General features: G+C 50.7%; 1 protein-coding gene across 2 annotated transcripts in view; it reads right to left on the bottom strand.

The window, feature by feature from the left end:
- Positions 1–505: 505 nt before the first annotated feature.
- Positions 506–26,225, bottom strand: part of LRSAM1 (leucine rich repeat and sterile alpha motif containing 1) — a 30,556-nt gene continuing 4,836 nt past the window's right edge. For both annotated transcript variants that reach the window (XM_074891018.1, XM_074891019.1), the window contains 23 exons: positions 24,963–25,019; positions 23,270–23,314; positions 22,738–22,815; positions 21,812–21,880; positions 20,980–21,064; positions 19,485–19,606; positions 18,181–18,271; positions 16,090–16,220; positions 15,409–15,438; positions 13,533–13,655; positions 13,304–13,443; positions 12,840–12,884; positions 11,803–11,873; positions 10,136–10,235; positions 9,392–9,479; positions 8,588–8,662; positions 7,041–7,121; positions 4,718–4,813; positions 4,020–4,118; positions 3,078–3,209; positions 2,556–2,637; positions 2,100–2,248; positions 506–1,585 (listed from right to left, as the gene is read on the bottom strand). In XM_074891018.1, the coding sequence (XP_074747119.1) occupies positions 1,460–1,585; positions 2,100–2,248; positions 2,556–2,637; positions 3,078–3,209; positions 4,020–4,118; positions 4,718–4,813; positions 7,041–7,121; positions 8,588–8,662; positions 9,392–9,479; positions 10,136–10,235; positions 11,803–11,873; positions 12,840–12,884; positions 13,304–13,443; positions 13,533–13,655; positions 15,409–15,438; positions 16,090–16,220; positions 18,181–18,271; positions 19,485–19,606; positions 20,980–21,064; positions 21,812–21,880; positions 22,738–22,815; positions 23,270–23,314; positions 24,963–25,019 (2,115 nt within the window). In that variant the 3' untranslated portion in view covers positions 506–1,459. The remainder of the gene's footprint in view (positions 1,586–2,099; positions 2,249–2,555; positions 2,638–3,077; positions 3,210–4,019; positions 4,119–4,717; positions 4,814–7,040; positions 7,122–8,587; positions 8,663–9,391; positions 9,480–10,135; positions 10,236–11,802; positions 11,874–12,839; positions 12,885–13,303; positions 13,444–13,532; positions 13,656–15,408; positions 15,439–16,089; positions 16,221–18,180; positions 18,272–19,484; positions 19,607–20,979; positions 21,065–21,811; positions 21,881–22,737; positions 22,816–23,269; positions 23,315–24,962; positions 25,020–26,225) is intronic.

Below are 26,225 nucleotides of genomic sequence, written 5' to 3' on the forward strand. Positions count from 1 at the left end.
TGCTCCCATGTGTCCCCCTTGCCGGGTCCCCAGCAAGTCCCTGGATGGCATCTGCCAGCTCCTACGTGCAGCAGCAGCTCAACACGAACACAGAGGCTGCAGGAGGGGAAACATCCCCAGGGCTGTTCCCAAAGGGCTCAGCCAGGGCCACGCAGACCTGGCCCAGCTCTGCCCCTGCAGCGCGTCCCCCAGGACTGCTGGGGGCCCACCGTGCTCTGCACCAGCCACCTGGCCACCTCCACGAGGCCACGTGTGTGTCCTGCACGGGCACAGCGCACAGGAGGTGACCCCAGTGGAGGGTCCGAGGTCTCCCCCTGCCTGGAAGTCCCTGGCAGCGAGCAACGCCCTTGGAGAAGTCCGAGAGCCTCAAATCCTTCCCTGTTTGATGTGGGGGAGGAGGAGGTGATGCTGGGACACCCGGGCACGTGGCGGCTCTGCTGCTGCTCCACAGCCCCTGGCTTTCAAGTGTCCTCCCCCTCCAGAAGGAAAAATGCCACAAACAACCACCAGCAGAAACCAGCTGCTTTTTAATAGCTTCTGCAGGGGGAAGGGCTGCGGTGGGACCAGGCTTATCTCTGCATTTTATACTTCAAGGTCAAGAGACAAAAGACAGACTGGGATCGTTACTTATTAATGACGATGGAGAACTACCCGCACGCCCGTGCACGGAGGCAATGCGGAGCGGTGCCAGGCGCAGCCCCAGCCCACCCGTTCACTGCTGGAGCTGGCTGTCAGGTGGCAGCAAGGCTTTCTGCTCCCAACGCCTGTTTTTTGGATGAGGGATCCCACTGGGCTCCTCTGGCCAGAGCGGGTCCCCCGAGTCCTGGAGCCATTGCAGACTCTCCCCTACAACTGGAGTATGAATTGGAGGCTGGGGAGCTCCTCGCTCTGCCCTGACGGTGCCTGTGGCTGCAGCTCCAGACACATGCACATGGGGCAGAAGCCCCAGACCTTTGGCATGACCTAAGTGCAAGGCACTGTCAGCACCCCAGAGCATCCCACGGCCCGACCGAGTCTTCCCACGGGAGATTCACCCACCTTCGGGCAACAGTGCAGGAGCATGGCGCTGCCCCGGCCACAGCGGGGGGGGGCTGCAAGGTCACAGTGACTTCGGAGATGGCACTGTGTCCCCACTGAGCAAGGGGCATTTCTGCAGGCAAATTTATGAGCCAGAGAGGAGGGGCCGCAGGTGCACCCAGTTCCATCACCCAGGGCTCCCAGGCAAGAGGATGTGGGGCAGGAGGAGGAGACGCAGGTGAAGAAGGAGCCCAAGGCAGAGGCTGAGAAGCCATCGGGGATGGTGGAGGATGCTGAGACTCCTGGGTGCAGCTGGCAGCCAGCCCGGGGCCGTGCACAGGGAGGGCAGTGCTGGTCATGCTGTGTGAGTGTCTAATACTGACACGGAGTAGAAGAGGGGCATCACCCCGGGAAGGGGCAGCCTCGCCGTCCTCCACCCCGCCTAGCTGCTGTGGAAGATGCGGATGCGCTGTGCGATGTCCTTGCGGCACAGGGGGCAAGTGAGCAGCCGCTGGCAGCAGGTCTGGCAGCAGCAGACGTGGCCACAGGGCAGGAAAATCATCTGGGTCTGGGGGAAGAGACAGAGGAGAGTGTTGCTGTCCCGTAACACACATCCCCGCGCTGCCGTACTCCAGCACAGGAGGAATCAGGGCTGGAGGAGATGGGGATCACCGGGGAGTGTCACAGCACAGCAGGCAGAGCCCCGCACCCCACGTTCCAGCCCCGGGCACAGCCCAGTGCCATGTGTGCACGAGGGCCTGGGTGCTGCAGAGAGCACGACTGCGATGGGCCTGAGGGAAGGACACGGCTCAGGGCTGAACCGAGCAGCCCCACGGACGCTTCCCACGGCTGCTCTGCGGACAGACGGGCACAGGAGCTCCGCAAGGAGCCCTGCTCTGCCCTGCCCTGCCCTGCCCTGCCCGCTCCCCGCTGCCGTGCCTCAGCCAGGCTGTGCTGGGGAGCACAAGGGATGGACATCCAGGCGTTGCCCAGGGCCAGGCTGGGGACACAGACATGGTGGGGGGGTGCTGGCTGCTCACTGCAGCCCCTGCTCCAGCCCCAGGCCTGCGCCGGGCTCTCACCTCCTGCTCCATGCAGACAACACACTCCGACCTCTTCTGGTCCCACTGCAGCGGTGGAGCCGTGGGGACCGCAGGGCTCGGGGGCTCCTCGAAGGGAGCGCTGGGTGCTGGGGCTGCGGGGACCTCGGCATCCACCGTCCTCAGCAGCTCTGCAACCACAAACAGGGGGTCTGAGCACCAGGAGAGCTGCCCACCCCCCCACCCACCCGGCACTTACGGGGGTGGCTGCAGGCAGGTTGGCCCTTGGGGCTCCTATAAATAAGAAAGTTGATGGGACCAGCTTGACAGCAGAGCCAGAGCTCTGCCAGCACCCCATGCCCTGCCCTTCCTCTTCATGCACCAGCCCCGCACCCCAAAGGGAGGCATCTGGCCCTGCAGATCTCCCCGCCCAAGGCTCAGGTACCTGCTGCGAGTATAAAAGGTATCAGAGACCAGGCAGAAAAGAAACAGTGGTACCTGGGATTGTCTTGGCCACAGCCAGGATCTCCTGAGCTCGCTTGAGGATGGCACGCTGCAGGCCAGCCTCCATCACGCCGATCTGTGGAGCAAGAGGAGGGCTGTTAGCTCTCAGCTCTCGGAGGGGAAAGGAGACTTATGGCTTGAAGAGGCCACTGCAAACTCCTGGGTCTCACTGGCCAGACCCGGCCATGCCAAGGGAAGCACCACCACCAGGTGTCAAAGCCAGATAAGGGAATTCCCCCGGTGCCATTTCTACTACAGAGAACATCTGGAGGATGTTGAAAGACAGAGCCAAGCTACAGCTGACCCTCCAAGTGCTCCGGGAGAGCTGTCGCTCACTGGGACAGGGCACAGAGCAGCACTGGCACCTCTCCTTGCTGGGGGGGACACACAGGAACACCAAGACCCCCTGCTGCCAGACCCGCCGCGGGCACAGCCACAAGCACAGCCCGGCTCGCAGCACGGGGGCGGGGGGGGTTCAGTCGGTGCTGTCCTGCACGTGTATCTGCTGTCTCGTACCTTTTCCAGGTCACTGGCAGTCATGGTGCTGAGCGTTTGCAAGGATATTTGATGGTGTGCAAAGACTGGCACATACTGTTCAGCAGACAGCTCGATTAAAAGGTTCACCAGCTGCCGCTCCAAGCCCTCCTCCTGCAAAACACAAGGCGAACTCACAGACTTCGCTCTCGAGAAAAAAGCACGGGGACAGGCAGCAGCAAGGCTGGCAGCAAGGGCAGGCTGTGTGCTCATTCCTGCCCTCTGCCCTGCCCCAAGTGTTTTGCATCCCCAAAGCCACTAAAGCTCAAAAGCCCAACACCGAGAGGAGCTCTAGCCCTGGGTTATGAGCACAGTTCAAATCACTGTGTTTTGGGAAGAGTAAAACACAACCGTTTTGGCAGCCAATGTCTGCAACAGCACCTGCTTTGCACACTCAAGCCGATGTGCAGCACAGGCAGAGCTCAAACCATCCCTCCGTGGCCACCCCTCTGGGTATTTTAACAGCACAAAGTCCTGGCTCAATAAGTTAGGACAGGAAGGGACAGGAGTTGCTGCTGCATTCAGACAGATTTGCAGGACAATTTGGGGAGCCAAGCAGAGCTGTTTGGGTGTTTAGCTGGACAAATCGCCCTGCCTGGAAGGTGCTCAGAGTCCCCTGCTCTCGGGAAGCAGCGCGACGGTGGGATGGCAGCTCCCGCTGGCAGACAGCTGAGGTGTCAGCTCCTGACAGACCTGGGCAGCCCCGTAACCCCCGACATACAGGAATGAGAGAGGGCTGCTGGGCAGCCCCACTCAGAGCACGATGAGCCCAGGGTGTCCCCTGGCTTGTCAGCCTTGCGAGGGGTCTGTGCCCTGCTCCCTGCCTTCGCTGAACCTGTGGGTCCAGGCAAGGCTGCCTCTGCTCCCCCCGTGCTCTGCAGAGCAGCGCACAGCTACAGCGAAAGCCTTAACTGCAGCAGCCACCTGGAGTTTCAGGGAGAGGGGCTTCTGGTTCAGCAGGCGCTGGTACTGGATCAGCCAGTAGTTCTCCTGTTTGGTTTCGCTCTTTGCCTCCATTTCCAGCTGAAAAACAAACTCATTCATTCAACAGCCCAAGATAATGTTGCAAGTGGTATTTAGGGCAGCCTGAGCTGGACGTGCAGGAGGGGGAACCGACAGCCTGGGCTGTGTGGGTTGTGCCAGCTCAGAGCGCTGCGAGGGGCGCAGCTATGGGAGGAGGGGCATTTCTGGCTGCTGCAGGCTGTTCCCACTTTGATCCCCACCTCCAGGCTAGGCTTGTGCATCCTTCCAGTGACTTTGCCCCAGACGCTGGACCTGGTCTCCTGAAGCTCAGGAGAGTCTGGAGGTCTTCAGGATTACAAGGTCACACACAAGGACCTTGTGGAATTGTGCTCTTCCCTCCCTCCAACTCCCTTTCCTGACAGGGGAGATAAATTGACGATGATGATGGTTGCTCACGCTGCACCAGGGAGCGGTGCTAACTCTGCCCCTGAGAGCTCACATTAGCACTTTCTGAAGTTAAATTAGTGTCTGGATCTGGGCACAACCCCTCAGAAGCCTCCTCTGCTCCCCTTTATCCCCGTGCTGACCCAGGGACTCTCTCCCTGCAGCCAGCCCATGCACTTCCTCATCTACAGCACCTAATCAGGGGCCTTCATTACCAGTATTTGTTGCAGTTCTTCTTCCCTTTGCTTCTTTTCTTTGAGCAGCTGCTGCAGCAGGTAGCCGAGTGCTTGGCGTTGCTCCGTGATCACCCCCTGCAACAGAAGGACTCTGGCACCCACATCTCTGTACCGTATCGCTGCAAGCAATCACCCTGCTCTGATTTCCAGTGAAGCACTTACCACACCCACACCAGTCCCAGCAGATGTGGGAGCCCTGTGCTCCACGGGCCCTCAGCCCGGCTGAGCAGACAGCCTGAATCGTCTCCTAGCAGCTGGCATGGCAGAACCAAGCTGCACCCATTTCTTTTGGTCCTGCACTGACCATTATCCAGCGGTGCCAACCCCCAGCACACCCCGGGCAGCCCCAGACCGTGCTGGCCTGCAGCAGTTCTTCACCACTCCCTCTGAAGTTCAGTCAGTGGCATTACAAGTGTCCGTGGTTCCCCTCCTTAACTGAGAAAGACCACCTGAAACTAGGTCTAGAAGTCTGCAGGTACACAGGACAGGTAAGGTAGCACCTCCCCATGCCTTTGGGAAGCTTGCTTTGACCAGGGTCTTGCACCAAGCACCGCCGGGTGCCAGGGCAAGGTAAGTCATCGCTGCAGCCACACCGCTGGGAAATGAGAAGTTAATCACCTCGGGAACCGCGGACCGTGTGGCATCTCTGCATGTCACCCCCAGTTAGCTCATACCTGCTGGGAGGAGCACTGAGCAGAGGCCAGCAGTCATCGGCCACAAGGACTTCAGATGTCCGTGGGCAAAGGGACAAGGATTCTGTTAGAAGGCTGAACCTCCTACAGGAGAAGTGTGGGGAGACCTTCACTGATCAGCATCACAGGGACAGGGTCCTCCATTTGAGCAGGAGAGAGGAATGCCTGCCTCTCACAGCCAAAACCAGTAGCTGATGGGAGATGCTCTGCCCTGACGGAGGCAGGAAAGCTTTGCTGCGTCAGGACCCCCGCAGAGGTGAGAGGGACATCTAACGACATGTGGGAGCTGCTCCAGAGGAGAAACCCAGGCAGCTTCGGCTAACCTTGGGATGAGCTGCAGACCCCCCCCAGGATCGCTCTCTCCCAGCGTGACCTTGCAAGAGACCTGTACAAACGCCTCCCTTTCTCAGGGTGTTTTTGGTTCTTCCCACTTTCCAATGATTTAGCAAGTTCATTACTAAAGCACCTGTTTATAGGGGGATGAAGCAACTGTCTGATGCATGGGAGGTATCAAGCACGACTGCAGAAAAGCTTCTGCCAAAGCCCTTTGTGGGCACAGCCCGTGCCCTGGGCTTCAGTTGCAGCAGGGACCCTTTGGGCTGTCGAATGGCCGGCGCGTACGCAGAGAAGTTTATGCCTCGTTTCTCAGCACCCAGTGCTGAAGCTGCAGACGCACTGTGCTGCCTGCTGGGCTGCAGATGGGTACTGGGGCAGAGCCTCCTTTTCTGCACTCCCCTGGAGCTCCTGTGGTCACCTAAGAGGAACCACTCCGGTCCAGTGGCATCTGAACCACATCTGCCTGGGGCTCCTTGGTCTTCCCTGCATGAACTCTGGGTGGTTCCCCCACCATCAGGCCTCCAACACTGCAGCGTTATACAGAGGAGCTGCATGAGTTAAAGCAGCATAACCCAAATCTTACACTCCAAGGTGTCTGGCACAGGGCTCAGAGGCAATCCTGTCTTAAGTCAGCACTTACCAACCTGCTGTGTGCACTACTCTAGGAAAGTATATGGTGTTTGCTACTGATTTCAGGCTGACTAAACAGGTGACCTAACCTGGCAAATAGCACACACAAGAGAACAACTGATGCAAAGGCATAATAACAAAATTTAAAGCCAAGCTGCTTAAGCCAAACTCGATATTCCTCAATGTGTGACTGCTGATGAAGTCAGTCCATCGAATGGTGGGATGGTGGGGCAGAGCAGCCTGGGAGACAAGGCTTAGAAATGAAGGGGGAGAGCTGACAGCCATCACTGGCAGTTATTTAAAAACAAAACACAACACAACAATGTAAGAAGACATGCAATGCGCGGCAGGCAGGTGTTTCTGGATCGCAAAATCCTTCCCCACCCAGCAAACCTGGAACTGCCCATTGCTGTCAGGGCCGGCTCGTTTGTCTCTCCCCTAAAAATGCATCCGGATGTTTAGGAGCAGCAGCAATGTTCCCACATTACCATGACAAAGAGGGTTTTGTGGTATCCTGTGGGTAAGTACCTTTCTGACTAAGCATAAAACCATCTGGAAACTGCAAGGAGCAAAAGAAGCAAGTGGAGCTTTTGCGATCCCAGAGCAGAGAGAGGGTGGTGGGGCAGCCCCAGAGCCCTACATACCTGCAGCGTCTCTGTGTCCAGTTCTTGCCTCTTTAACTCCAGCTGTGTCAACTGCAATAACTCTGTTTCTATTAATTTAATCTAAACAGAAGATGAAACATTTTTTACTGACATTTGAAATTACTTTAATTTATGCTCTTTTAAAATGAGGTCTAACTGCTGCCCTGGGAGGAACAGCACTGCAGAGCAGCCCAGAAGTTTCGGGAACCTGCTAATGCCCTTCTTGTGACACATGCTCTTAGGGTCACTTTTTGTCTCTTGCCTGAGGAGCTGTGTCCCCCACTCTCTAATTGTCTCTTTGCTCTGAACACCCTCTGTTCAAGTCTAGAAGCACACTGCAGTCAGTTCGTTCAGACAAACCTTTTGCAGCCACTCCAGAAGGCAGCAACTGATTGTCAAAGTCCTCCTAGCACCACCACTCAAACTGCAGATTAACTGGGGCAGGGTCCTGGTTTCCAGCAAATCCCATAATGATATGTGCTCTTTCAGGTGGGGCAACTGAGACACAGAGAGGTGAAGTGAGCTGCCCAGGATCCCACAGCAAAGCCAAGATGAGAGCCCAGCTCACCTATCTGCCAGGCCATCTACCATCCCCAGGCCACGCTGCTTCATGTGTGCCACTGACCACAAACTGCTGCCGACACCGGGGCTCCGCAGCAGGCAGTACCCACAGCTCCAGCCCCTTCACTGCCTGTGCAGGACGCTGGATCTCGGTAGTAAAAGGTCCAGCCATGGTATGAAGGAACAAACTCCCTTTGTTTACAGAGCAAGTGCGAGCAAACTGCAATGGAGAGTTGTTAGACTCATCTCCTGGACCGTCCGTGCACAGTCCACAGGCTTCTAGCACAACGCAGAGGTTGGTCACTGAGTCACTCAATATATCCAAGCTCTTAAGCTTATCCACCAACTCCTGACCCAAGACTTTTCTGCTAGAGTCCGATCAGGAGAGGGAAGATTCTGGCCCACTCTGTCAGAAACCAGCCACCCATCTTCGTGCATTTCACTACTTTCTCCACCAGCTCTTGCCCTTCCTCCCAACTATCGCATTGCACCTTCTGCAGAATGGAGCTCAGAAAGGCAGGCTAAGAATGGGAAAGAAAAGGTGAACTTATGGCTCGAGGTGCAGTTCCGATGTGCTGGATGGAGATGCGGTGGACTCATGTGGAAACAGCAGCCCTGCTAAGTACACAGTCTGAAGGAAATCGTAGTTGCAATTGCAGATCACCCCGACAGAGCCAACGCAGGTCTGTCCTCTAGTGACCACTCTCCAGCACTTCACCCACACTAGTGCTGAGTGAAGCAATGGCAATCCCACTGCTCCCCCCAACCTAAAACCTGGTTGACACTCCCTCCTATGGAGCTGGGAGACTGCAGTTTAACCAACACTGCCCAACGCTTTCTTACAGAGCTCTTAGCAACCCAAGAGCTCTTCATTCCCTCCAGACCCTGCTCTATGCTCACAGTGCTTTGATCTTCCTCAGAAGTGTCTCATCGAATGGCAGTATGAGCTCAGTACCTGGCTGCTCTTTCCTCTGTTGCTGACTCACCTGGTTCCTGATCTGCCTGTGCATAAGATCCTTCTTCACTTGGAGAGCTTCAAAGGCAGCCTTCTGCATCTCAATCTAAGGGACAGGAAAAATCCTGCTTAGTGAGGTTGTTGATGCAGCTGCAAATGGGCTAAGAAACCCTGTTACCTTGCAGTGACTCATGTACAAGCACCTGAACAGTGCTGACTCTGGGCAACAGCGTGCTGATGACGCCGTGACTTAGATCCCACAGTCCCAAAAGGTGAAACCCACTTTACAGACAGACACAGAAGCTATATTCGTGTTCTTCAAACACGCGTTTTGAATGTTCTGTATGACCCCAGCGCTCAGCTCCAGCAGCACTGAGCACCCAGGCTCTGCAATAGGGCAGGGCTGCCCAGCACTTCTGAAAAATGAGCTGCAGAGATCTCAGGTTCAAAAGGAGGTATTCAAAAGGAGCAGAGGCTTTCAAAATGCTTCCTGTAGGCAGCTTGCCCCAAGTCACCCAGGAAACCTGCCAAAAAGACAGGACTTCTATCCCAAAATCATATTAATCATCAGACCAGTTTTGCTTTGGTCTGTGCTGCTGCCTTTTCTGACAATTTGCTGTCTAGCTAAAAAACAATTAATTTTTTCTTTCAACCACCCAAGGCAGTTTGTTAGAATACCAGAGATTCTCAAAGTTTAGCATGTAGTGTTAAATAAAATAACTTGCATGCAGCCCAGCCCTGCCACCATTGCTTCTGTGATCCACTCCTGATCCTGCTTTCACCTGCAGTTGCTTTCCCTTGATCCCCCCTGCAAGCAGTTTGCTCCCTTGCCTACCTGCTGCAAGATCTGACTAACAGCTTTGTTCTGATCCAGCTGTTGCCAAGCCAGGATTTGCTGGAACTTCTGGTCCATCTCAGCTAGGCTGCAAGAAGATGGAATTGCCACGGAGTTACTGCTGTGTCTGAGACTCTCAACACAAATAAGAGGAAAAGCGGACAACAGGGAATCCAGGAATGGAGAAATTTGTTATATTGCTGCATATATTGCCTGCACTTGCAGGCAGGACCGTGTCTGCCCACTGTCCTCTGTTGGGCAGGTCACAGGCACACAAGGTTGTTTCTGTTCAGTGCCAGATGTTGCCAGATTAAAAGGTGAGAAATTGGACATGTCTGTACCTACAGCAATGCAACAAGTCCTACGTATATACAAACAGCATCCTTGCCACAACCCTGGGAGGTGAGGAAATGAGTTCTGTGCTGGAGTCAGACACTGAACTGGCTAACAAAACAGGAAGACCAGTCTAATTTCATCCTCCATATTCAGGAGAATGCATAAAGTAAAATAAAGAGTGTAAAAAAGTGATAGTTCTTCCAAAACATGATTAACATGCATATTCTTGTGGTTAGAAGGTGGTTCATTTAATCAAGTTTGACTGTTTCTTTAAATTGCACTGTCACCTGCTCTTACACAGCTGTCCTGCTGCATTCCAGCGGCTGCAGGAGTTCCTGGGTGTGTATATGGGAATTACACCGGGGACTTTACAACTGTGGCACCAGCCCCAGACACCTCCCGCTGTACCTGGAGCAGGCCTGGTTGACAAGGTCTTGCCGACGAGACTCGTAGGTCATTTGGATGAGCTTGTTCTTGTAGCTCTCGGCCAGCATTTGTTGCATGGCAGCTAGGAGACAGAAGTGCTGTCAGTCGGTGTCAGAAGCGGGTGTCTAGAACAGGCGCTCATCTACCACTGCTGCTACAATCACTTGCAACTAACAGTGCTTTCTCTCATTTCCAACCTGTCCTTGTTTTTTCCACTTCATTCATTGCAGAGCAGACTCATTCAGCTGCAAGAATCGCAGCTATTTACTGGGAAATTAGCTGAGCAAACTCCACTCTGCCTGTGCTTGGATCTCTTCAGCGCTCAGATCCCAGTCACTGCCTACTGACCCTCAGATGGGCTGCAGCTCTGCCCGTCCTGCTGCGAGTAACCCATCCTTGGGGTGACAACACACACCCCATTTCCCTTGCAAGCCCAGCAGATGGTCATCATGAGCAGAAGAGGCTCCCTAGCACCATTCTTGTTTACCATACGGCTCCTGCCTCAGGAACCTGACCAGTTACAGTTACTTCTGCAATATGAAGCACTTTTGTGTGCTTACATCCAGTCTCACAAACTCCTTGTGTGATGCTGTAGCTACACAGGGAGCATAGCTTGCACCCCAAGGAGAACCAGCAGCGAGCTGAAGGTGGAAGCAGTGGATCTTCACAGGCTGGAGCGATGGGCTAAGGCCAACTGGAGGAGTTTCAACAAGGCCAAATGCCGGGTGCTGCACTTGGGCCACAAGAACCCTCAGCAACGCTACAGGCTTGGGGAAGAGTGGCTGGAGAGCTGCCAGTCAGAGAGGGACCTGGGCGGGGGGGTGATTGATAATGAGCCAGCAGTGTGCCCAGGTGGCCAAGAAGGCCAATGGTATCCTGGCTTGTATCAGCACTAGTGTGGCCAGCAGGGACAGGGAAGGGATCTCACCCCTGGACTCAGCACTGGTGAGGCCGCCCCTCGATGACCAGGCTCAATTTTGGGCCCCTCACTCCAAAAAGGCCATTGAATGACTCGAGCGTGTCCAGAGAAGGGCAACGGAGCTGGTGCAGGGTCTGGAGCACAGGTCTGATGGGGAGCGGCTGAGGGAACTGGGGGGGTTTAGTCTGGAGAAGAGGAGGCTGAGGGGAGACCTCATGGCCCTCTGCAACTCCCTGAAAGGAGGGTGCAGAGAGGGGGGATGAGTCTCTTGAGCCAAGGAACCAGCGCCAGGACAAGAGGGAATGGCCTCAAGCTGCGCCAGGGCAGGGTCAGACTGGCTCTTAGGAAGGATTTCTTTGCAGAAGGGGCTGTTGGGCGTTGGAATGGGCTGCCCAGGGCAGGGGGGTGTCCCCATCCCTGGAGGGGTTGAAGAGTCGGGTTGACCCAGTGCTGAGGGATCTGGTGGAGTTGGGAACGGTCAGTGTGAGGTTCATGGTTGGGCTGGATGATCTTAGGGTCTTTTCCAACCTGGATGATTCTGGGATTCTGTGATCAGCTATGGTACATGTGTAATGCCTCCCCTGCAGCTCTGCCCCACTGCACCCAGCAACAGAGCACGAATGCGTGCGTGACAGAGCACCTCCCACATGGTTGTCACCTATTCAGCACATCTCCAGTGGAACCAGGTCTTTCTTGCACTTTACCACCCCAAAGAGTTGTCCGGACTTACAGGCCACTTCCCTTCTGCGTAGATGCTCTGTCTCCTCCTGTGTTATTGCCATCAGCTGTTCCATCCTTATTCTGACAAACAAACAAGAACAATTCAGCCACTCCTTCAAATAAGCACTATCTCACTTCTCCTCCACCCACCCAGCTCAGAGCCTAAAGGCTGGGCAGATTCATTCTGCCACTTGCTCAGGAAAGCCATGTGCTTATCAGAGACACAAAATTCTCCGTGATTTCTTGGTAAGGAACCTCTAAATCTATGGGAGACAACATAAATTTTGCTCAAAACCACAGGGACAATTGATTCTTGGACTGGAAAGCTGATCTTTCTGAGAAACAGAATGTTTATGCAATGGCATACACTCTCACCAAACACTGTGCCAGTCCCGTTTTTTGCTTTCCTTTCTCTTGAGGCTTGACAGCACTTTAAAGCTGACCTAAGTGAGCAGTGCCACTGAAAGCAGCAGTGTGGCCTCCATTCCCACCTCCTCCATCCTTATCCTAGCACAAACACACACAGCACCACTCAACAGATCAGGAACTGGTCTGGCTGGAAAATTATCTGACATACAAAGGGATTATTTTCAGCCAGGTCAGTGTCCCCACAGCACAAACAGTCGGCTGAAGGGAGGGGAGAGTTGGGGACAACCGCTTTTGGTGACAAAGCTAGCTCAGAGTGTTGGCTGAATGGCAGCATTGCTTTCAACATATTCCTCCCAGCCTGTACACATTTCTGGACCACCTCCATAAATGCCTTGCTTTCCAACAGATGTAGCATTTCTGTTGGTCCCTGACAGTGGAATACAGGGTTTTGTTCCAAAACTCCTTAGCTAGGACCCATTGGGTTTGCTAGACTGAGTAGGACCAGGCACATCTAGTCCAGTGTCTTGCCTCCAGCAGTGACCAGAACCAGCTGCAGGTATGAGATGAACCTCCCCAGACTTAAGGTGGATTCAGACTGGTGGCTCTGAAAGGAAGGTCTCAGCCCTCTTCCCAGCTTCTTGCCCCTCTTCTAGAAGAGCTTATTTCAAGGAGACCCACCTCTCATTCTCCAAGGATTTCAGAATGTCTGAACTTTTTTTTTGCCTAAAAAAAGATAAAACAAGAAGTTTTCATCAAGTGAGCAGGACATTCTACCCTCCCAGAGGGCAGAAAATGACTTTGCTTGCGTCAGCACCAGCCCAGCAGGAGATCCAGCTGATCTAGGCAGTGGTACCTTCAAATACTTCAAATATCCACCTTCCACGAGGAATTAAAATTTTTTCCACAGCACTGCAAAACTCCAACAGCACACATATGTGTGAAATGCAGTTTAAGGTGTCAAATTCCACTTCCTTTAAATGGGACTTTGGCAGTCCAGCAGCTAAGGCACCCCCTACAGACATCGATCCTGATCAGTTCCGTAACACGCAGAAGGGGCAAAGTGAACTGCTCAGAAGAAGACAAAATAACACGAGCCCCTGAGGGACAGAGATCACTGTAAGGCACCCTGGGACCCTACCTACCTCTGGTTGTCCTCTAGCAGCTTCTGGATACGGTTGGCAATGCCTTGCTCCGCTTGCTTCAACTGCTGCAGCAGCTTCAGGCGCTCCTCCTCCAAATAGCGCTGGTGCTTTGTCAGACCCTTCTCCAGCCTCACCTGGTCCTGGGCCAAAGCAAGGGAGAACCAAAGGAGGAATTGGTCAGTTTAGGAAAAGCAGTGTCTTGTACGGGCCCTGCCCAGAGGAGACCCACCTCTCTCACTGTCTGCAATATCTCATCCTTCTGACTGTTGATCTGCTGAACAAGCAGAGCGTGTTCTCTTTGCCCCATGTTCAGGCGCCGCTCAAATTCCAGCTTCTCCTGCATTTTTTTTTCCTGAGAGGAGCAAGAAGAAAGATGAATGCCAGAAATCAGTAGAATGCTGGCTCTGCTCCTTCCCCAGCAAGTATAAATTCTAGCAAAAATGTAAAACAAGGCACAGTAATCCCCTCAACTACAAGAAAGCAAGCCAAATGGCAAACAGGAGACTTGACTAGGGGATGGGAATATTCTCTCCTTAGGAACATAAAAATTGTGAAGCAGAAGCTACTGCTCTCTTTATGTCAGTCTCCAAACTCCCCACAACTCATTTCAAAGTCTCAAAGCTGAAGTCCCTGGGCATCAACCCATACAACTGAAACAGCCAATACAAACACCCGGAGGGAAGCCCAACATTAAGGTTGTGTTCAGTTCCAGATGGCAAGGGACTCCCTTGTCTGAAGACAACAGAGGGAAGGCAGCAGCCAGCTACGAGCAGCTCTAGCCAAGGGGAGAGGTGAAATGCATGACAGGAGCTTCTGATTATTTCAAAGTGAGCCTGGCACAGGGAAAGAGACAAAGACCAGTGAAATAAAAAGGAAACTAAAAGTGCAGCCAGGTCAGGGGAATGGAGGACAGAAACAAGGAACGCTAGGAAATAGCAGGAATGGTGACACTGAGCCAAAGTAGTGGTCATGGAGGGGCTGGAGTTTGGGGCAGGGACATACTGCTGGCCAGCTCATGCGAAAAACAAACTGAGCTTTCAGCACAGAGAGGCAAGAAAAAAGCCACCAGGTGTGAAAGCCCTTGGATCCAACTCTGCACATGTTACTGATTGTTGTTAATTTGAGCTGATTTTAATGATTTTGGGTGATTTTGATTTAAAATAAGGAATGATTAGGCCTAATCAATTAAATGGAATTTTACAGGAGTATTGGTTTTATAACAGTTAGAAAAAGATAACTGTGTAATGTTTTAAGTAGCCATAGAAATATTGCATTTAGTTTAGAGTAACCATACAACCAGTCATGCTGCTACAAAGTCCTTTGTAACGTCCCAGGCTAAGGCCATGTAGGCTGGTAATAATCATTAACTAGATTTCTATTCAAAGAATACGATTCCTGACCAGGTACTATTGTTAGGCTGTTCAGTAAGGACAATTTATTGCCCTGTTGACCAGGATGTTCTAAAAGATACATTGTGAAAGGGCCTCGAAGCATGTTAAAATTGTAACGTGAGCCAAAGTCCTTGAGACAAGGGCATTGGAGGGTCTTTCTTTTGAGTTGGTGGTCATAAAAGCAGCCCTTCGACTCAATTTAAAGACAAAATGCACATGAACGGAAAGGGGTGGGATTAAGGAAAGGAATTATGAGAATTGATATGACTATGTATGAGAATCTGTTTACTATGCATCATTATATCCCATATAATCAGCATGCTGCACGAGTTAGACATGTGGTGTTGGTGAGACGACTCCCCCACGCACCCGGCCGTTAATAAAGGAGTGTCTGTTATCTACATCACACTGGTGTCAATAAGTTCTTTTATCCCGTTTGGTGACACAAACACAGACTGATTTGAAGTGGAACTGCTCGCTCACGAGAGAGACTGCAGCTCATCGGCTGTGTGTGTCAGACAAGTCAGATACAGATTCCCCCACACTCCCACTTGTCTCCCGCAGTGAGGAGCAAGCAGCTCTTGGGGGTTTTCTGCAAGAACTCAGTTCTCAAAACATTCTGTTTTGGCTGAGAAACCGCATAAAGGGAGGAAAAAGAAGAAAAAAAAGTGGAGCTATTCTGCAGACAAAGCATTTGCAGGGCTTCATCCTTACCTTCCTCTTCTCATAATCCAAGAATTTGTTCTGAAAAATAAGCAATATCAGCAGACATTTACTCCCAAAAGAAATTTTTTGTAGATATCATTAGCCCACATTATATCTTCCCCCAACTGAGTAAAGACATCAACCAAAGGCAGAAGAAGATTAACATAGCCACAAACCGAGTCACTCATGCTTCTCCAGGGTAAAAGAAACTTACTCTGTACTTGCCAAACAGCACAGGAATTAGCACAGCTCATCACAATCACATGCCTAGCCTCACCTTTCCCAGGCAGGGCTGGACGTGCCAAGCACTTGGCTGGGAATCACAAGGTTCTGCAGTTTGCTGTCTCCCCAAAAAACCGCACGTGTTACCACGCTGCACACACTGTGCCACACTGTCACCCCTGTCCTTTGATTGTATCATTGCTTTCAAGGACAGAAACAGCCCTTGACGACGTGTGTTCCAGGAGTCAGCAGTGGTAACACCATCCCCAGCTGTCGGGGAGGGGAGGAGATGAGCCACCCGCGCCCACAGCGCTTCTGGGCACTGATGCTCTCTTGATCCTAAAAGACACATCTCGTGGCAGGGAGGGTGATGAGGGATGATGTGCTAAGTGCTGTGAGATCCATTGCTGGAGCCGAGAGGCAAATCCAAAACCCTCTTGCACAACTTCACATGCAGTGTAGCCTCACCTGCCACTCGCTCTCCTCCTCCAAGTACTTATGCACTGCTCTGTCCACCCCATCCACTGACGTTCCTCCTCTATCGCTCTCCAGCACGGGGAGCAGATACTGCGAGGGAGGGTAGTATGCAATTCCACACTCTGGAAGGTATCAGACACAAAACAAGAACATTTGGTGCTTAAAGACCTCCTTGGCAGCGTGGCCGAGGGCTGGCTGGAGTGTGAGACTGCTTCCAACTGTGCTCCCTCTCCCCACACACAGCCGAGTGACACAGAAGAGCTCCTTCAGCTCAGGCAGGCTTAACAACAAGAAGCTCTGAGAGGAGATCGTGCTACCCCATTCCCACCAGGAAGATGATCAAAGATAACCTGCTCAGAGAGAAACGCTTCCCTCACACGGGTACAGGCATCTTGACTTCTGCAAGGCTGCAAATGTCCAACTGCCCTTTTATTTCGTGGATTAGCACAATGTCTGGCAAGGCACTTCCCCTGCATAAAACCTCTTCCAAACTTTCCTGTCTGGATTAAACTCAGTGTTTACAAACTCACAGTACTTTACCTTTGTCCTCTGAGTTTTCCATCTAGTTTCATCTTTCTTAACAAACCATCAGTCTGCAGCCCCCAAGTCTTTTCTCATACAAAATGAGGGTAGAAGGGACATCGAGTGACAACTGAGTCTATCTCCTTGTCCCAAGGCAGCCATACCCAGGCAATGCCTCATCTCCCACTTGAGAAAATACAAACGAGAAAACAAAATCACAGGGAGATCCAATGACTTCTTATGGTCACTCAGACAGTCTCTACTCAGCTATTCTGGTGTTTTAACAAAACCATTATCAATTTCAGTGTGACAGTAAAAAGTAAGTCTCAAGGAAGGACTCCTGTTTTGCTGTCTGCCAGCAAAGGTACATAACTCACTGACCAGCCTGTCATGTTGTGCTGGGTTTGCATGGTGGGGCTTTTGGTAGCAAGGGAGGGGGCTACAGCGGTGGCCCCTGTGAGAAGCTTCTCAAAGCTCCCCCAGCTCCAAGTCGGACTCACCTCCAGCCAAGGCTGAGCCAATTAGCGACAGTGGCTGAGCCTCTGTGATAACATATTTAAGAAGGAGAACCTGAGAGGGAGTGGGGACTTTGAGAGGAGCTATGGGAAGGACACCTCTGCGAACACCGAGGTCAGTGGAAGGAAGGAGGAGGAAGGGGGGGGGAGGCACACCAGAGCAGAGACCCCCCCTGTATCCCACGGTGAGAGGGCAGGGCCACCCTCTGCCACCCATGGAGATCACCGGTGGAGCAGAGGCCGACCTGTGGCCTGTGGAGGAGCCCACCCCACACGGCTGTGCTTAAAGGAGGCTGTGACTGTGGGAAGAAGCTGCCCCCCTGTTGTGGTTCATTGCTGGGAGGGCTGCAACAGGCAGGGGTGACCCACGCCGGAGCATCTCCAGAAGAATGCATCCCGTGGGGAGGACTCACGGCAGAGGGAGTTTGTGGAGGCCTGTCTCCCGTCAGAGGGATGCCACATGGAGCAGCGCGAAGAATGCAGAAGAGTGTCCCCCCACTTTGGAGGAAGAAGTGGTGAACTGACTGCACACCCCACCCCCTGCCCCTGCGCCGCCAGGGGAGGAAGTAGAAATATCAGGAACAAAACCTGGGCCTGGGGAAGAAGGGAGGGGTGAGGGGAGGTGTTTTAAGATATGGTAACACTTCTCACTGTTCCATTCTGTCTGTTAAGTGTTGGTTTTATTGGTGTTTGAATTAAAGTGATGTTCTTGTTTTCTTTCCCTAAGGAATCTGTCTTTTGACTGTGACTGTTTAACTGGGTGAGCGACCTCTCCCTGTCCTTATCTCAATTTCTGAGCCTTTTTGTTTCATTTTTCTCCTTCCCAGCGCTGGGGGGAAGGAGTGAGTGAACAATTGCGTGGTGCTCCGTTGCCCTCTGGGCCTAAACCAGGAGACGTGGGTGCAGAGCATCAGAAACCACCCCAAGCAAAGCCAACCCGGTCTGTCCTTCATTAATGCAATCTTTGAACATGCCAAAGCCCCCAATGAGAGCACAGCGCAGTCCCCCAAGTTCTCACCACCATCCACAGATGACTCTTGCTTACCTTTGCAGAGGAACTGCTGAATGGACTCTGTACCTGCACTGCAAATATCAGGTGATGGGTAGGTCATGGAAGAAGCATCCAAGGTCAGCGTCTCCAAAAGAGAACACACAGAGCCGCAGGTTATTCTGGTGGCCCAGCCAGAGTCCAACTGCAGTTATCCTTGCAGCTCCCCAAAATTTCACTTATGGAGTCATAATTTCATCTTACCCTAAATTCTGACATAAATACGAGTTTGCACTGAATTTCCCTTGGGTGTTTGACACCTTTCAGAGGTGATTCAGTGGAGCTCCCTCTATTTTGGGAGCTTCTGAATTGGTCCTTCAGTGAAACATCTCCCTTATGCAGACAAGTCTACTTTGTGTTTAAGCACAAGAGGGCACAGCACTTCTCAATTACAGACATCTTCTACTAATTTCTGTAGCTGGAGCCCTTAAGCATGACACATGCAAGGGATGGTGATACAAGGGACTCAGAGAGAAGAGTAAGAACAAGAGGAAGGACCACTTACTGTTTTGTCCTACTGTGGCCACCAGAAGGACCTAATGTTCCCTCCTGTAGAGAAGGGCATAGCGGGAAGGCCCAGAAAGGAACAATTTTATCAAGCACAAGTGAGAAAGCTGCACAGATCCCTCATCTCAGAGTCTGCCCACAAGAGAAGTGAAGCCTCATGTTGTGTGTTCGAGACAGGAGAGCATGTATTCGCATCCTCCGTGCTGGTGTCTGAGTCAGCCCTGTTGCCTGACATTTGCACAGTTTAGTACTGACAAGTCTGGCAGCCAGAAGGTAACACATCCATAAAAATCTTCATGCTTGTCCCATTTTGAATGTGAACTCCAGGGAGCCAGAAACCTACGGAGGCTGACAATGAGTCAGAGATCTGTCACAGCAACGGAGGCAAAAACCTCATCAGAAATATCCCATCTGCTCATTTAGAATCAGCCTTGGTGGAAATGGGCTGAGTCAGCCTGAGCCCACAGGCACAGTTCGTGCTCTCAGAGAGACAGCCCTGGCAGAAAATACCTGGGGGTTCACTCCCTGTGGATTATACTTTTGTCATGATTAAGCCACATCAAAAAGTGATCAGAAAAGATCGAAGTGGGAAGGGTACGCAAAACCTATTTTGGACACCATGAACTGCATACAGCCTTGTTACAATCCCCCACAGTGGGTCCTGCCCAAGGCCTAAAAATTCACTTCCTATGCTAAATTTATTATCATATTGAGCAAGTAGGAAGGGAAACAGCCTACAGCAGAATAAACAGCCTGCAAAGAGGAGAGACAGACACGGCTGGCTGGCTGCGTACCTCCAGCGTGCGGATGTGAGCCAGCACCCGCGGCAGCTCTTGCAGCACGTTCTCACTGATATCCAGAGTGCGCAGACTCCGCAAGCCACTCACAGTAACAGGCAGGTCCTTCAGCTTGTTACCTAGAGAGAGAGAAAAGTCATTTAGTACCACATAACTTTTCCAAAGCAGGACCCAGCAAGTTCATCTGCTGGAACACCAAACCATAATCATACTTATGACTCATTTTCTATACTCTCTACAGGGACGGGGCTGTCGTGGGTCACACGAGGACTCCAAGGGCTGCCATTGCCCAGCGAGGCAAATGGGGATCGAGATCTACTTGCACACAGCCCCAGTGCACAGGTCCAGCAGCAGTTCCTCATGCTGAAACAACCTTCTCAGCTGAGGTCACTGCTGCAGGCTGGATCTGTGTTCTTTATCAGGACAATATTTGCAACATGGAGTCTTCTTCCCTTCAGTGCAAGTACCAGAGATGGAGAAAGGGGACTGAGTGTGGGACTGCACATCCAGGGGACAGAGGCCAGGTGCTGAGGAGCACTACGGCAAGGAACTGAGCTGCACTTCTGAGCTCCTCACCCATTCCTTCCATTTCAGCAACAACTCCCTGTAACAAAGTCTCCTTTTTCTCCCATATTTATGGCACTGCATATCTGGAAAAAGCCCTGGAGTCTTGAAAAGAGCTACAGTTGTGACCTCTACGTCAGGGCTGTACAAACCTGGTGGGGCTACACAGGCTCACGGGACCAAGCTCCGGGTGTCAGTGGACTTAACTGCAATGCAGTTTATCCGGGCTGACTGCTCTGCTTGCTTTACTGAGCTGCTTCTGCCAAAGACCTGCTATTTTTCTTACACTTGAACCTGCATAGACAGATTTCTTAGGTTGGTCTAAATCATTATGCAGAGAGGCACAAACCCTGGCCTGGGACTGCTCTTGCAGGGCACAGACAGCACTCCCAGCTCCAGGGGGGTCTTGTGCTCCTGGGGAAGGCCATGTGCCTCCAGCCCTCTCGGCACTCCTTGCTGCAGGAACGAGGCAGCTGGGGCTCTGAAATGCTGCCCACGTGCAGGCACACAAGTAAGCTCTTGGCTGTTGAGATTGGGCACAATGACCCAACAACCTCTCCTTTGAGAAAAGGCAACGGGCTGAATGAAAACATCAATTGGAGCAAGTCTGGCCCAAGAGCCATGAGTTGAAGCACACAGCAGGGAATCAAGGCAGACAGTGTGTGCATTTGCTAAGAAGCAGCCAAACAACCCTAGTTACTCCTAATAACTCAGGGAATTTTCAGGAATCATTTTCAGCTTAGATGATTTCTCCCACCTTGCCAACTATCTGAATTCAAATATTTTTTTGTGTTCTTCCTTAACGTTCATAGCATAAACCATTTGGTGCTTGCTTTGGTTGAAAGGAATAATTACTACTACAGCTCAACACAACCTAGATAATAAATAGTGCTTTGCCCAGAGCACTGACAAGAAACATGTGCCATACCTTTCACATTGAGCATCTGGAGCTGTGCAAGGTCTCCTATAGATTGTGGAAGACTTTTTAAAAGATTCCTTTCAAGGTTTAGGACCTAAGGTATTAACAGAAAAGATATTCAAGATATTCTTTATACAAGTCTCAGATCTTCTACACATCTATGCCTACTTTCAGGCCCAGAAGGACAACTTGAAATTGGTTTTAGACAATACTTTCTGGGCTAAAAGAAAAAAATAATTTCCAGAAGCCCTGGATACAGGGTACATCTAGCTACCACATGCAGTGAGAAACCCTATTGACAACCAACAGCAGCAGCAGGTGCTGAACCCAGATGCAGGAACTGGGAAGCAGAGTTCCAGGGCAGCACCCCCCCACCCCAGCTCCCACAGGGGAGCAGTGACTGAACATGAAGCTGCACCCTGAGCAGAGGGGACCCTCAGCATGTCCTACAACATGCTGCACTGAGTTCTCAACATAATCACACCAGGAAGAATGGTGAAACCTGACTATTTTGAGAAACCAATGGGACTGGAAGGTCCAGCTCTGATTGCCCAGAGCACTTGCTTGGCAGTGTGAGCCATTTGGACTGACAGCCCTTGCGCTAAGCAGGGGCTACATAATTCAGCATGCCTGCTCTTCTGCTCTTCTCCTGCTCTTCTGCTCTCCCTCCCCAAAAAGCCAGTTCAACAGCGACAGTCAAGTCAATGAGATAGATCTGACAATATGAGCACCATCATTTAAATTATGATTAATTATAAAACAAATGGCAGCAACCCCATATTCTTGCTGTCCTGTAACATACCCTTTACAGACACTTGGGATGCAGCTGCAAATCTTTTACCTGGAGAGATGTCAGCTGACCAATATCAGCAGGAAGCGATGCCAGCTGGTTGTCATGCAGGTCTAGAACCTGGAAGAGTAGATGATTTCACCAACCAGTCATGGTGCAAGAATGAAAGGTCATGAATTACCTAGCAATGGAAATGACTTCCCTTTCAATGGTGCTTTGAAAAGCAGCTTAAGTTTTTAAGGAGACAGAGGCACTTAATTCTTGTAGGTCTTTTGAAAACTGAAGCCTCTACACATCAATAAACAAATGAAAGACTAGGGAGAGCGGTGACACCAAGGAAGCTGTTCCACAAAACTGGATAAGCCAACTGGATAGATCATTTCCATGGAGTCAGCCTGGCAGAAAAAGACATTTTCTGCAGGATCAGTGAGCTGAACTGCTCCAACACCAGCGCTGGCCCAGGGAGAGGGCAGGACTACACCTAGAGACCTTCCTCCACAGAGAGGTGAGCTGCTGGAGTGACTCTGCCTCTTGTGAAACCAGAGCACGAGGGTGGTGGAGCTGAAAGCCCTCAGCATTTATATGACAGGTACAGTGATACAGCCCCATCACACATGGTCACTCATCACCAGTTTCATTCACATTCAAATGACCCACCAGCAAGAAGAGAGGTGGATCTACTCCACAACACACTCAGCCCTGACTGGCCACCACCATGAGAGGCTGTTGAGGGGGGAAGTGTGGGATTATGAAGAGTATAAATGAGTCCTGGGACCGATTATGATTTTATACAAACTGCTCAGTGATCACTATCTGTCTACCTGGGAGGTAACCTAGGAAAGGCAGGTTTCACACCTTGTTACTGCTTCTTGGTGAAGACAGTCAGACAGAAGGGATTTATTTGGGCTAGTGTGTTTTAATGCAGCTAGAATTCAAGGAAAATAGGCTGCAGATAAACTGTTAAGAATCACAGTTACCTTCACAGTTATGAGACTCAGGAGGCTGCAGGACTTTGGAACTAAAGATGTCAGATTATTTGTATGAATAATCAGCACCTGAGGGAGGAAAAATCCCATTGAAACATGAACACAAGAGATCTACTGTCTAGAACAAGCACATTTGTTGATATTTAACTGTGGAGGCTGTACAAGAGCTCAATATCTTATTCAGTATCATATAAAATATTAAAATAATAAATGGATTTTAATAATTAAAATAAAAAATGGATTTAACATGAGATCTAAACCAGAGGCTAGTTTCTTACACGAGAAATATCATAAGATAGGCTAAAACAGAAACAATCACCTCATCTTTCATGACAGAAGTTAGCTCTAAAGCACACACAGGATTAGTCCTACCCAAACTGCTCTCTATAGTATCGTACAAGTGGCCAAATTCATTACAAGCAAACTTCTGAAGCAACATATAAACAACCACATACAGTAATTTCCAACACAATACTCGAGCATAAAAATAGAATTATCTAATAATTTCTGATTGCAACATTACCTTTTTTTGCAAGACTTTACAAGTTGCGAAGGCCCCATAAGGAACCTAAAAACAATTAAAAAATAGTCGGGTCAGACTTCTCAAGATACTATCTTTGTAAGCACTTCCACCTGTAACGTGTGAATAATTAACTTTAATGAAAATGCAAGTGATACTTAAAATTACCAGTCACTGGTTTTGGCCCAGGATGCCAGTACTTCTCGGTTAGCTTTCATTTAAAGTGCTTGCAATGGCTCTCCACAATATGACAGTGTTGTGCACAGCACAGAACAGACTGAGGTTTAGGCAGAAGCCCAGGTCTTGCATGATTTAATATTCAATGTACAGATGACTCAAGAGTTCAGGCATATTTTCTGTTAGTCATCACACAAATGTATTCTATGGTTTTGCAACCTTGGCAAACACAGCGCAGTGGGCTAAGTGAGAAAGGTGAGCAACAGGCAGGACTGAGTGTCCTAGTATGTGCGAGGCTCTGCAGGAGAGGGGCAGTCACAAAAGGAATGTTCCAGCAAATTCAGCCCATGCCAGCCAAGGCTCTGACCACCATGCCCTGCTCTGTAGCATGGAACTGCCATCAGCCAAACTACTGTCCAGAGTTAACTTTAAGACCAAACTGATGGCTCACTTTATTTATTGAAACTACGAAGGCTAAAAAGGAGACAAGCAAGACAGAATATTATGGTACCAATCCCAAAGGAGCCGCTGGGGATCCAAGACCAGCTGCAGCTATGAATGGAGCTGGCTCAGTGTGCATCTTCTGTCTGCCACCCTTTTACCCAGACTGGCTCACAGACTGTCCCACACAGCTCACAGACCTACACACAAGATGCTGTTGGCTTCTGATCTCAGAACAAAACACCCCAAAGTCTCAGCAAAGCCATTTCATACCGCACAGCAGACAGCTATCCTCTCCAGGATGGTCCCAAATCTCTCCCCAAAGAGCGGCACAACATCTATTAGCTTGTTTGGCAAAGGCCAAAAGGCTGTGACAAAAGGTTACACAGGTACCAACCTGTTTTAGAAACACAGGACAATGAATACAAACTGAAAGTGAAATAGAAACGGGCTTCTGCTTAACAGGATTGCCTGGCTGCCAGAATGAAAAGCTGTGTGTCCTCTGAAAGCCTGGCAATCTGTCACTAACCGCTCACACTCCAGCAGACAGCTTGTTTCTAATTTAGTTGGCTGCCATAAAAGAAGCCAAGCTGGAAGTGAGATTTCCATCCTTAACTAGCAGCCTGGAACCAGGGATTTTCACTTATACAGAAAAATAAGCGCAGGTGGCAGACTTTGTAGCTCTAAGATTAGAAACAGTCAGCCTTTGGCAAACAGATTCCCTTATGACTTGCAAAATTCGGCCAGGAGGTCCCAAACTAGGGTCCTACCAAAGTACTGGCGGAGGCTATGAGACCACCCTGCCCTTCCCATCTTGTCAAATGAAAAAAGATTCCCAGGACAGAGATGCAGTGGAAGCAGCAGGTAGGACAGGCAATCTCCCACCAAAAGAAAAAAAAGCAGAAGCAGCCCTCACCTGAAAGCCAGAGCTCAGCAGACTTAAGAAGCAGCAGATCAGTAACAAGCCCATTTCTGTCTCGAGGCTCATAGACATGGTACTAAATCTGACAGTTGGTAACAAGAAGCAGACAGAGAACTCAGACCTGTGAGCTAATACTGGAAGTCGTAGAGAACATACCTCTGAGAGTTCACATTTGGATATGTCAAGAATGTCATCAGCACCAGCTTCTTTTGCCTGGAGAGAGAAGATACGCACCCAGAGAATTAGAGCATACAGAAATACCTGGCCTCTTGCTGCGTATCAACTAAACTACTCAACTGGCCCCTCCCTAGAAAATGCAATTGCAGTTCTCTGACACAGCTCAGATGATGATGCTAGAAGCAAAGGGTGTGCTGCTACAACTGCAGCAAGCAAAACCAGGAAACCAAACTGCAGAAAAACCCTTTTGGTACAATAAATTAGTTTCTGCATGAAGAACCAAAGCACGTCCTAATTCTGCAATTTGAAAGGATATGGAAAGGGAGTGATGGGCTCAGGAGAGGCACTTCCTAGGAACAACAGCAGTGCTGTCCTAGCCTGTAAAGAGCCTGCGGTGTCACTGGCATGTCTCACCCAGCAGACTGACTTTCTTCTGAACTGTACACAGAAACCAAAATAACCTACTATTGCCTTTTTGCTTCCATGGGACCTGCAGAGCCAGCTCTGCTGTGTAAGAATGAGCAAGGACTCACTGCTTCTGTACAAAAGTGGTTTTCCGTGTTCAAAGTGACTCCATCCAATGCAGTTGCTAACAGCAATGAAACTGGACAAATCTCACCATGAGCAGCGTTGCATCTCTGGAAGTATTTTCTTAAATAAAAGGCACTACACAAGGCAATAAAACCTGCTTGTGTTAGTGCCCTTGTTAAGTCTTCAGAACTGGCTATCCGACCCTAAACTAAGAACATGCAATACAGAACTAATCCTAGAATGGACAGATTAAGCTACCCTTCCCCAGCCCCACAGGAGCTGAACAGAAACCCTCCAACTGAATTACTGGTACACAACAAAGTCTTCCCTTCCAAAATACCTTACAGATACCCAACTGGCATAATTTTGTCACTTTGAAAATGCAGGTGCCTCTGGAGATTCCCTATGCCAGCCCTGGTCCACAGCTCCTACAGCAGAATAGGTGACATAATTCAAAAGAAGATTGCTTTCAGGAAGCCAACTTGAAATCTGCAGCTGCTGTAAGGCAGGTAGTTCTGCCGACCCCACTGGCATGACAGCAATCTGCTGAGGATCGACCCCAGAGGATCCTGGCCAAATCCTAGTCCAGGAAAACAAACAGCAGCATCTAACAAGTTAATCCTCTGAATGATAGGAAGAAACAAAATAATAATGAGAAGCAAGAGGGGCACAAGGAAAGCCAACTATGATGGGAAAGGGGACGTCACAGTT

The sequence above is a fragment of the Strix uralensis genome, chromosome 21, assembly GCF_047716275.1.
Source record: "Strix uralensis isolate ZFMK-TIS-50842 chromosome 21, bStrUra1, whole genome shotgun sequence".
Classification (NCBI taxonomy): domain Eukaryota; kingdom Metazoa; phylum Chordata; class Aves; order Strigiformes; family Strigidae; genus Strix; species Strix uralensis.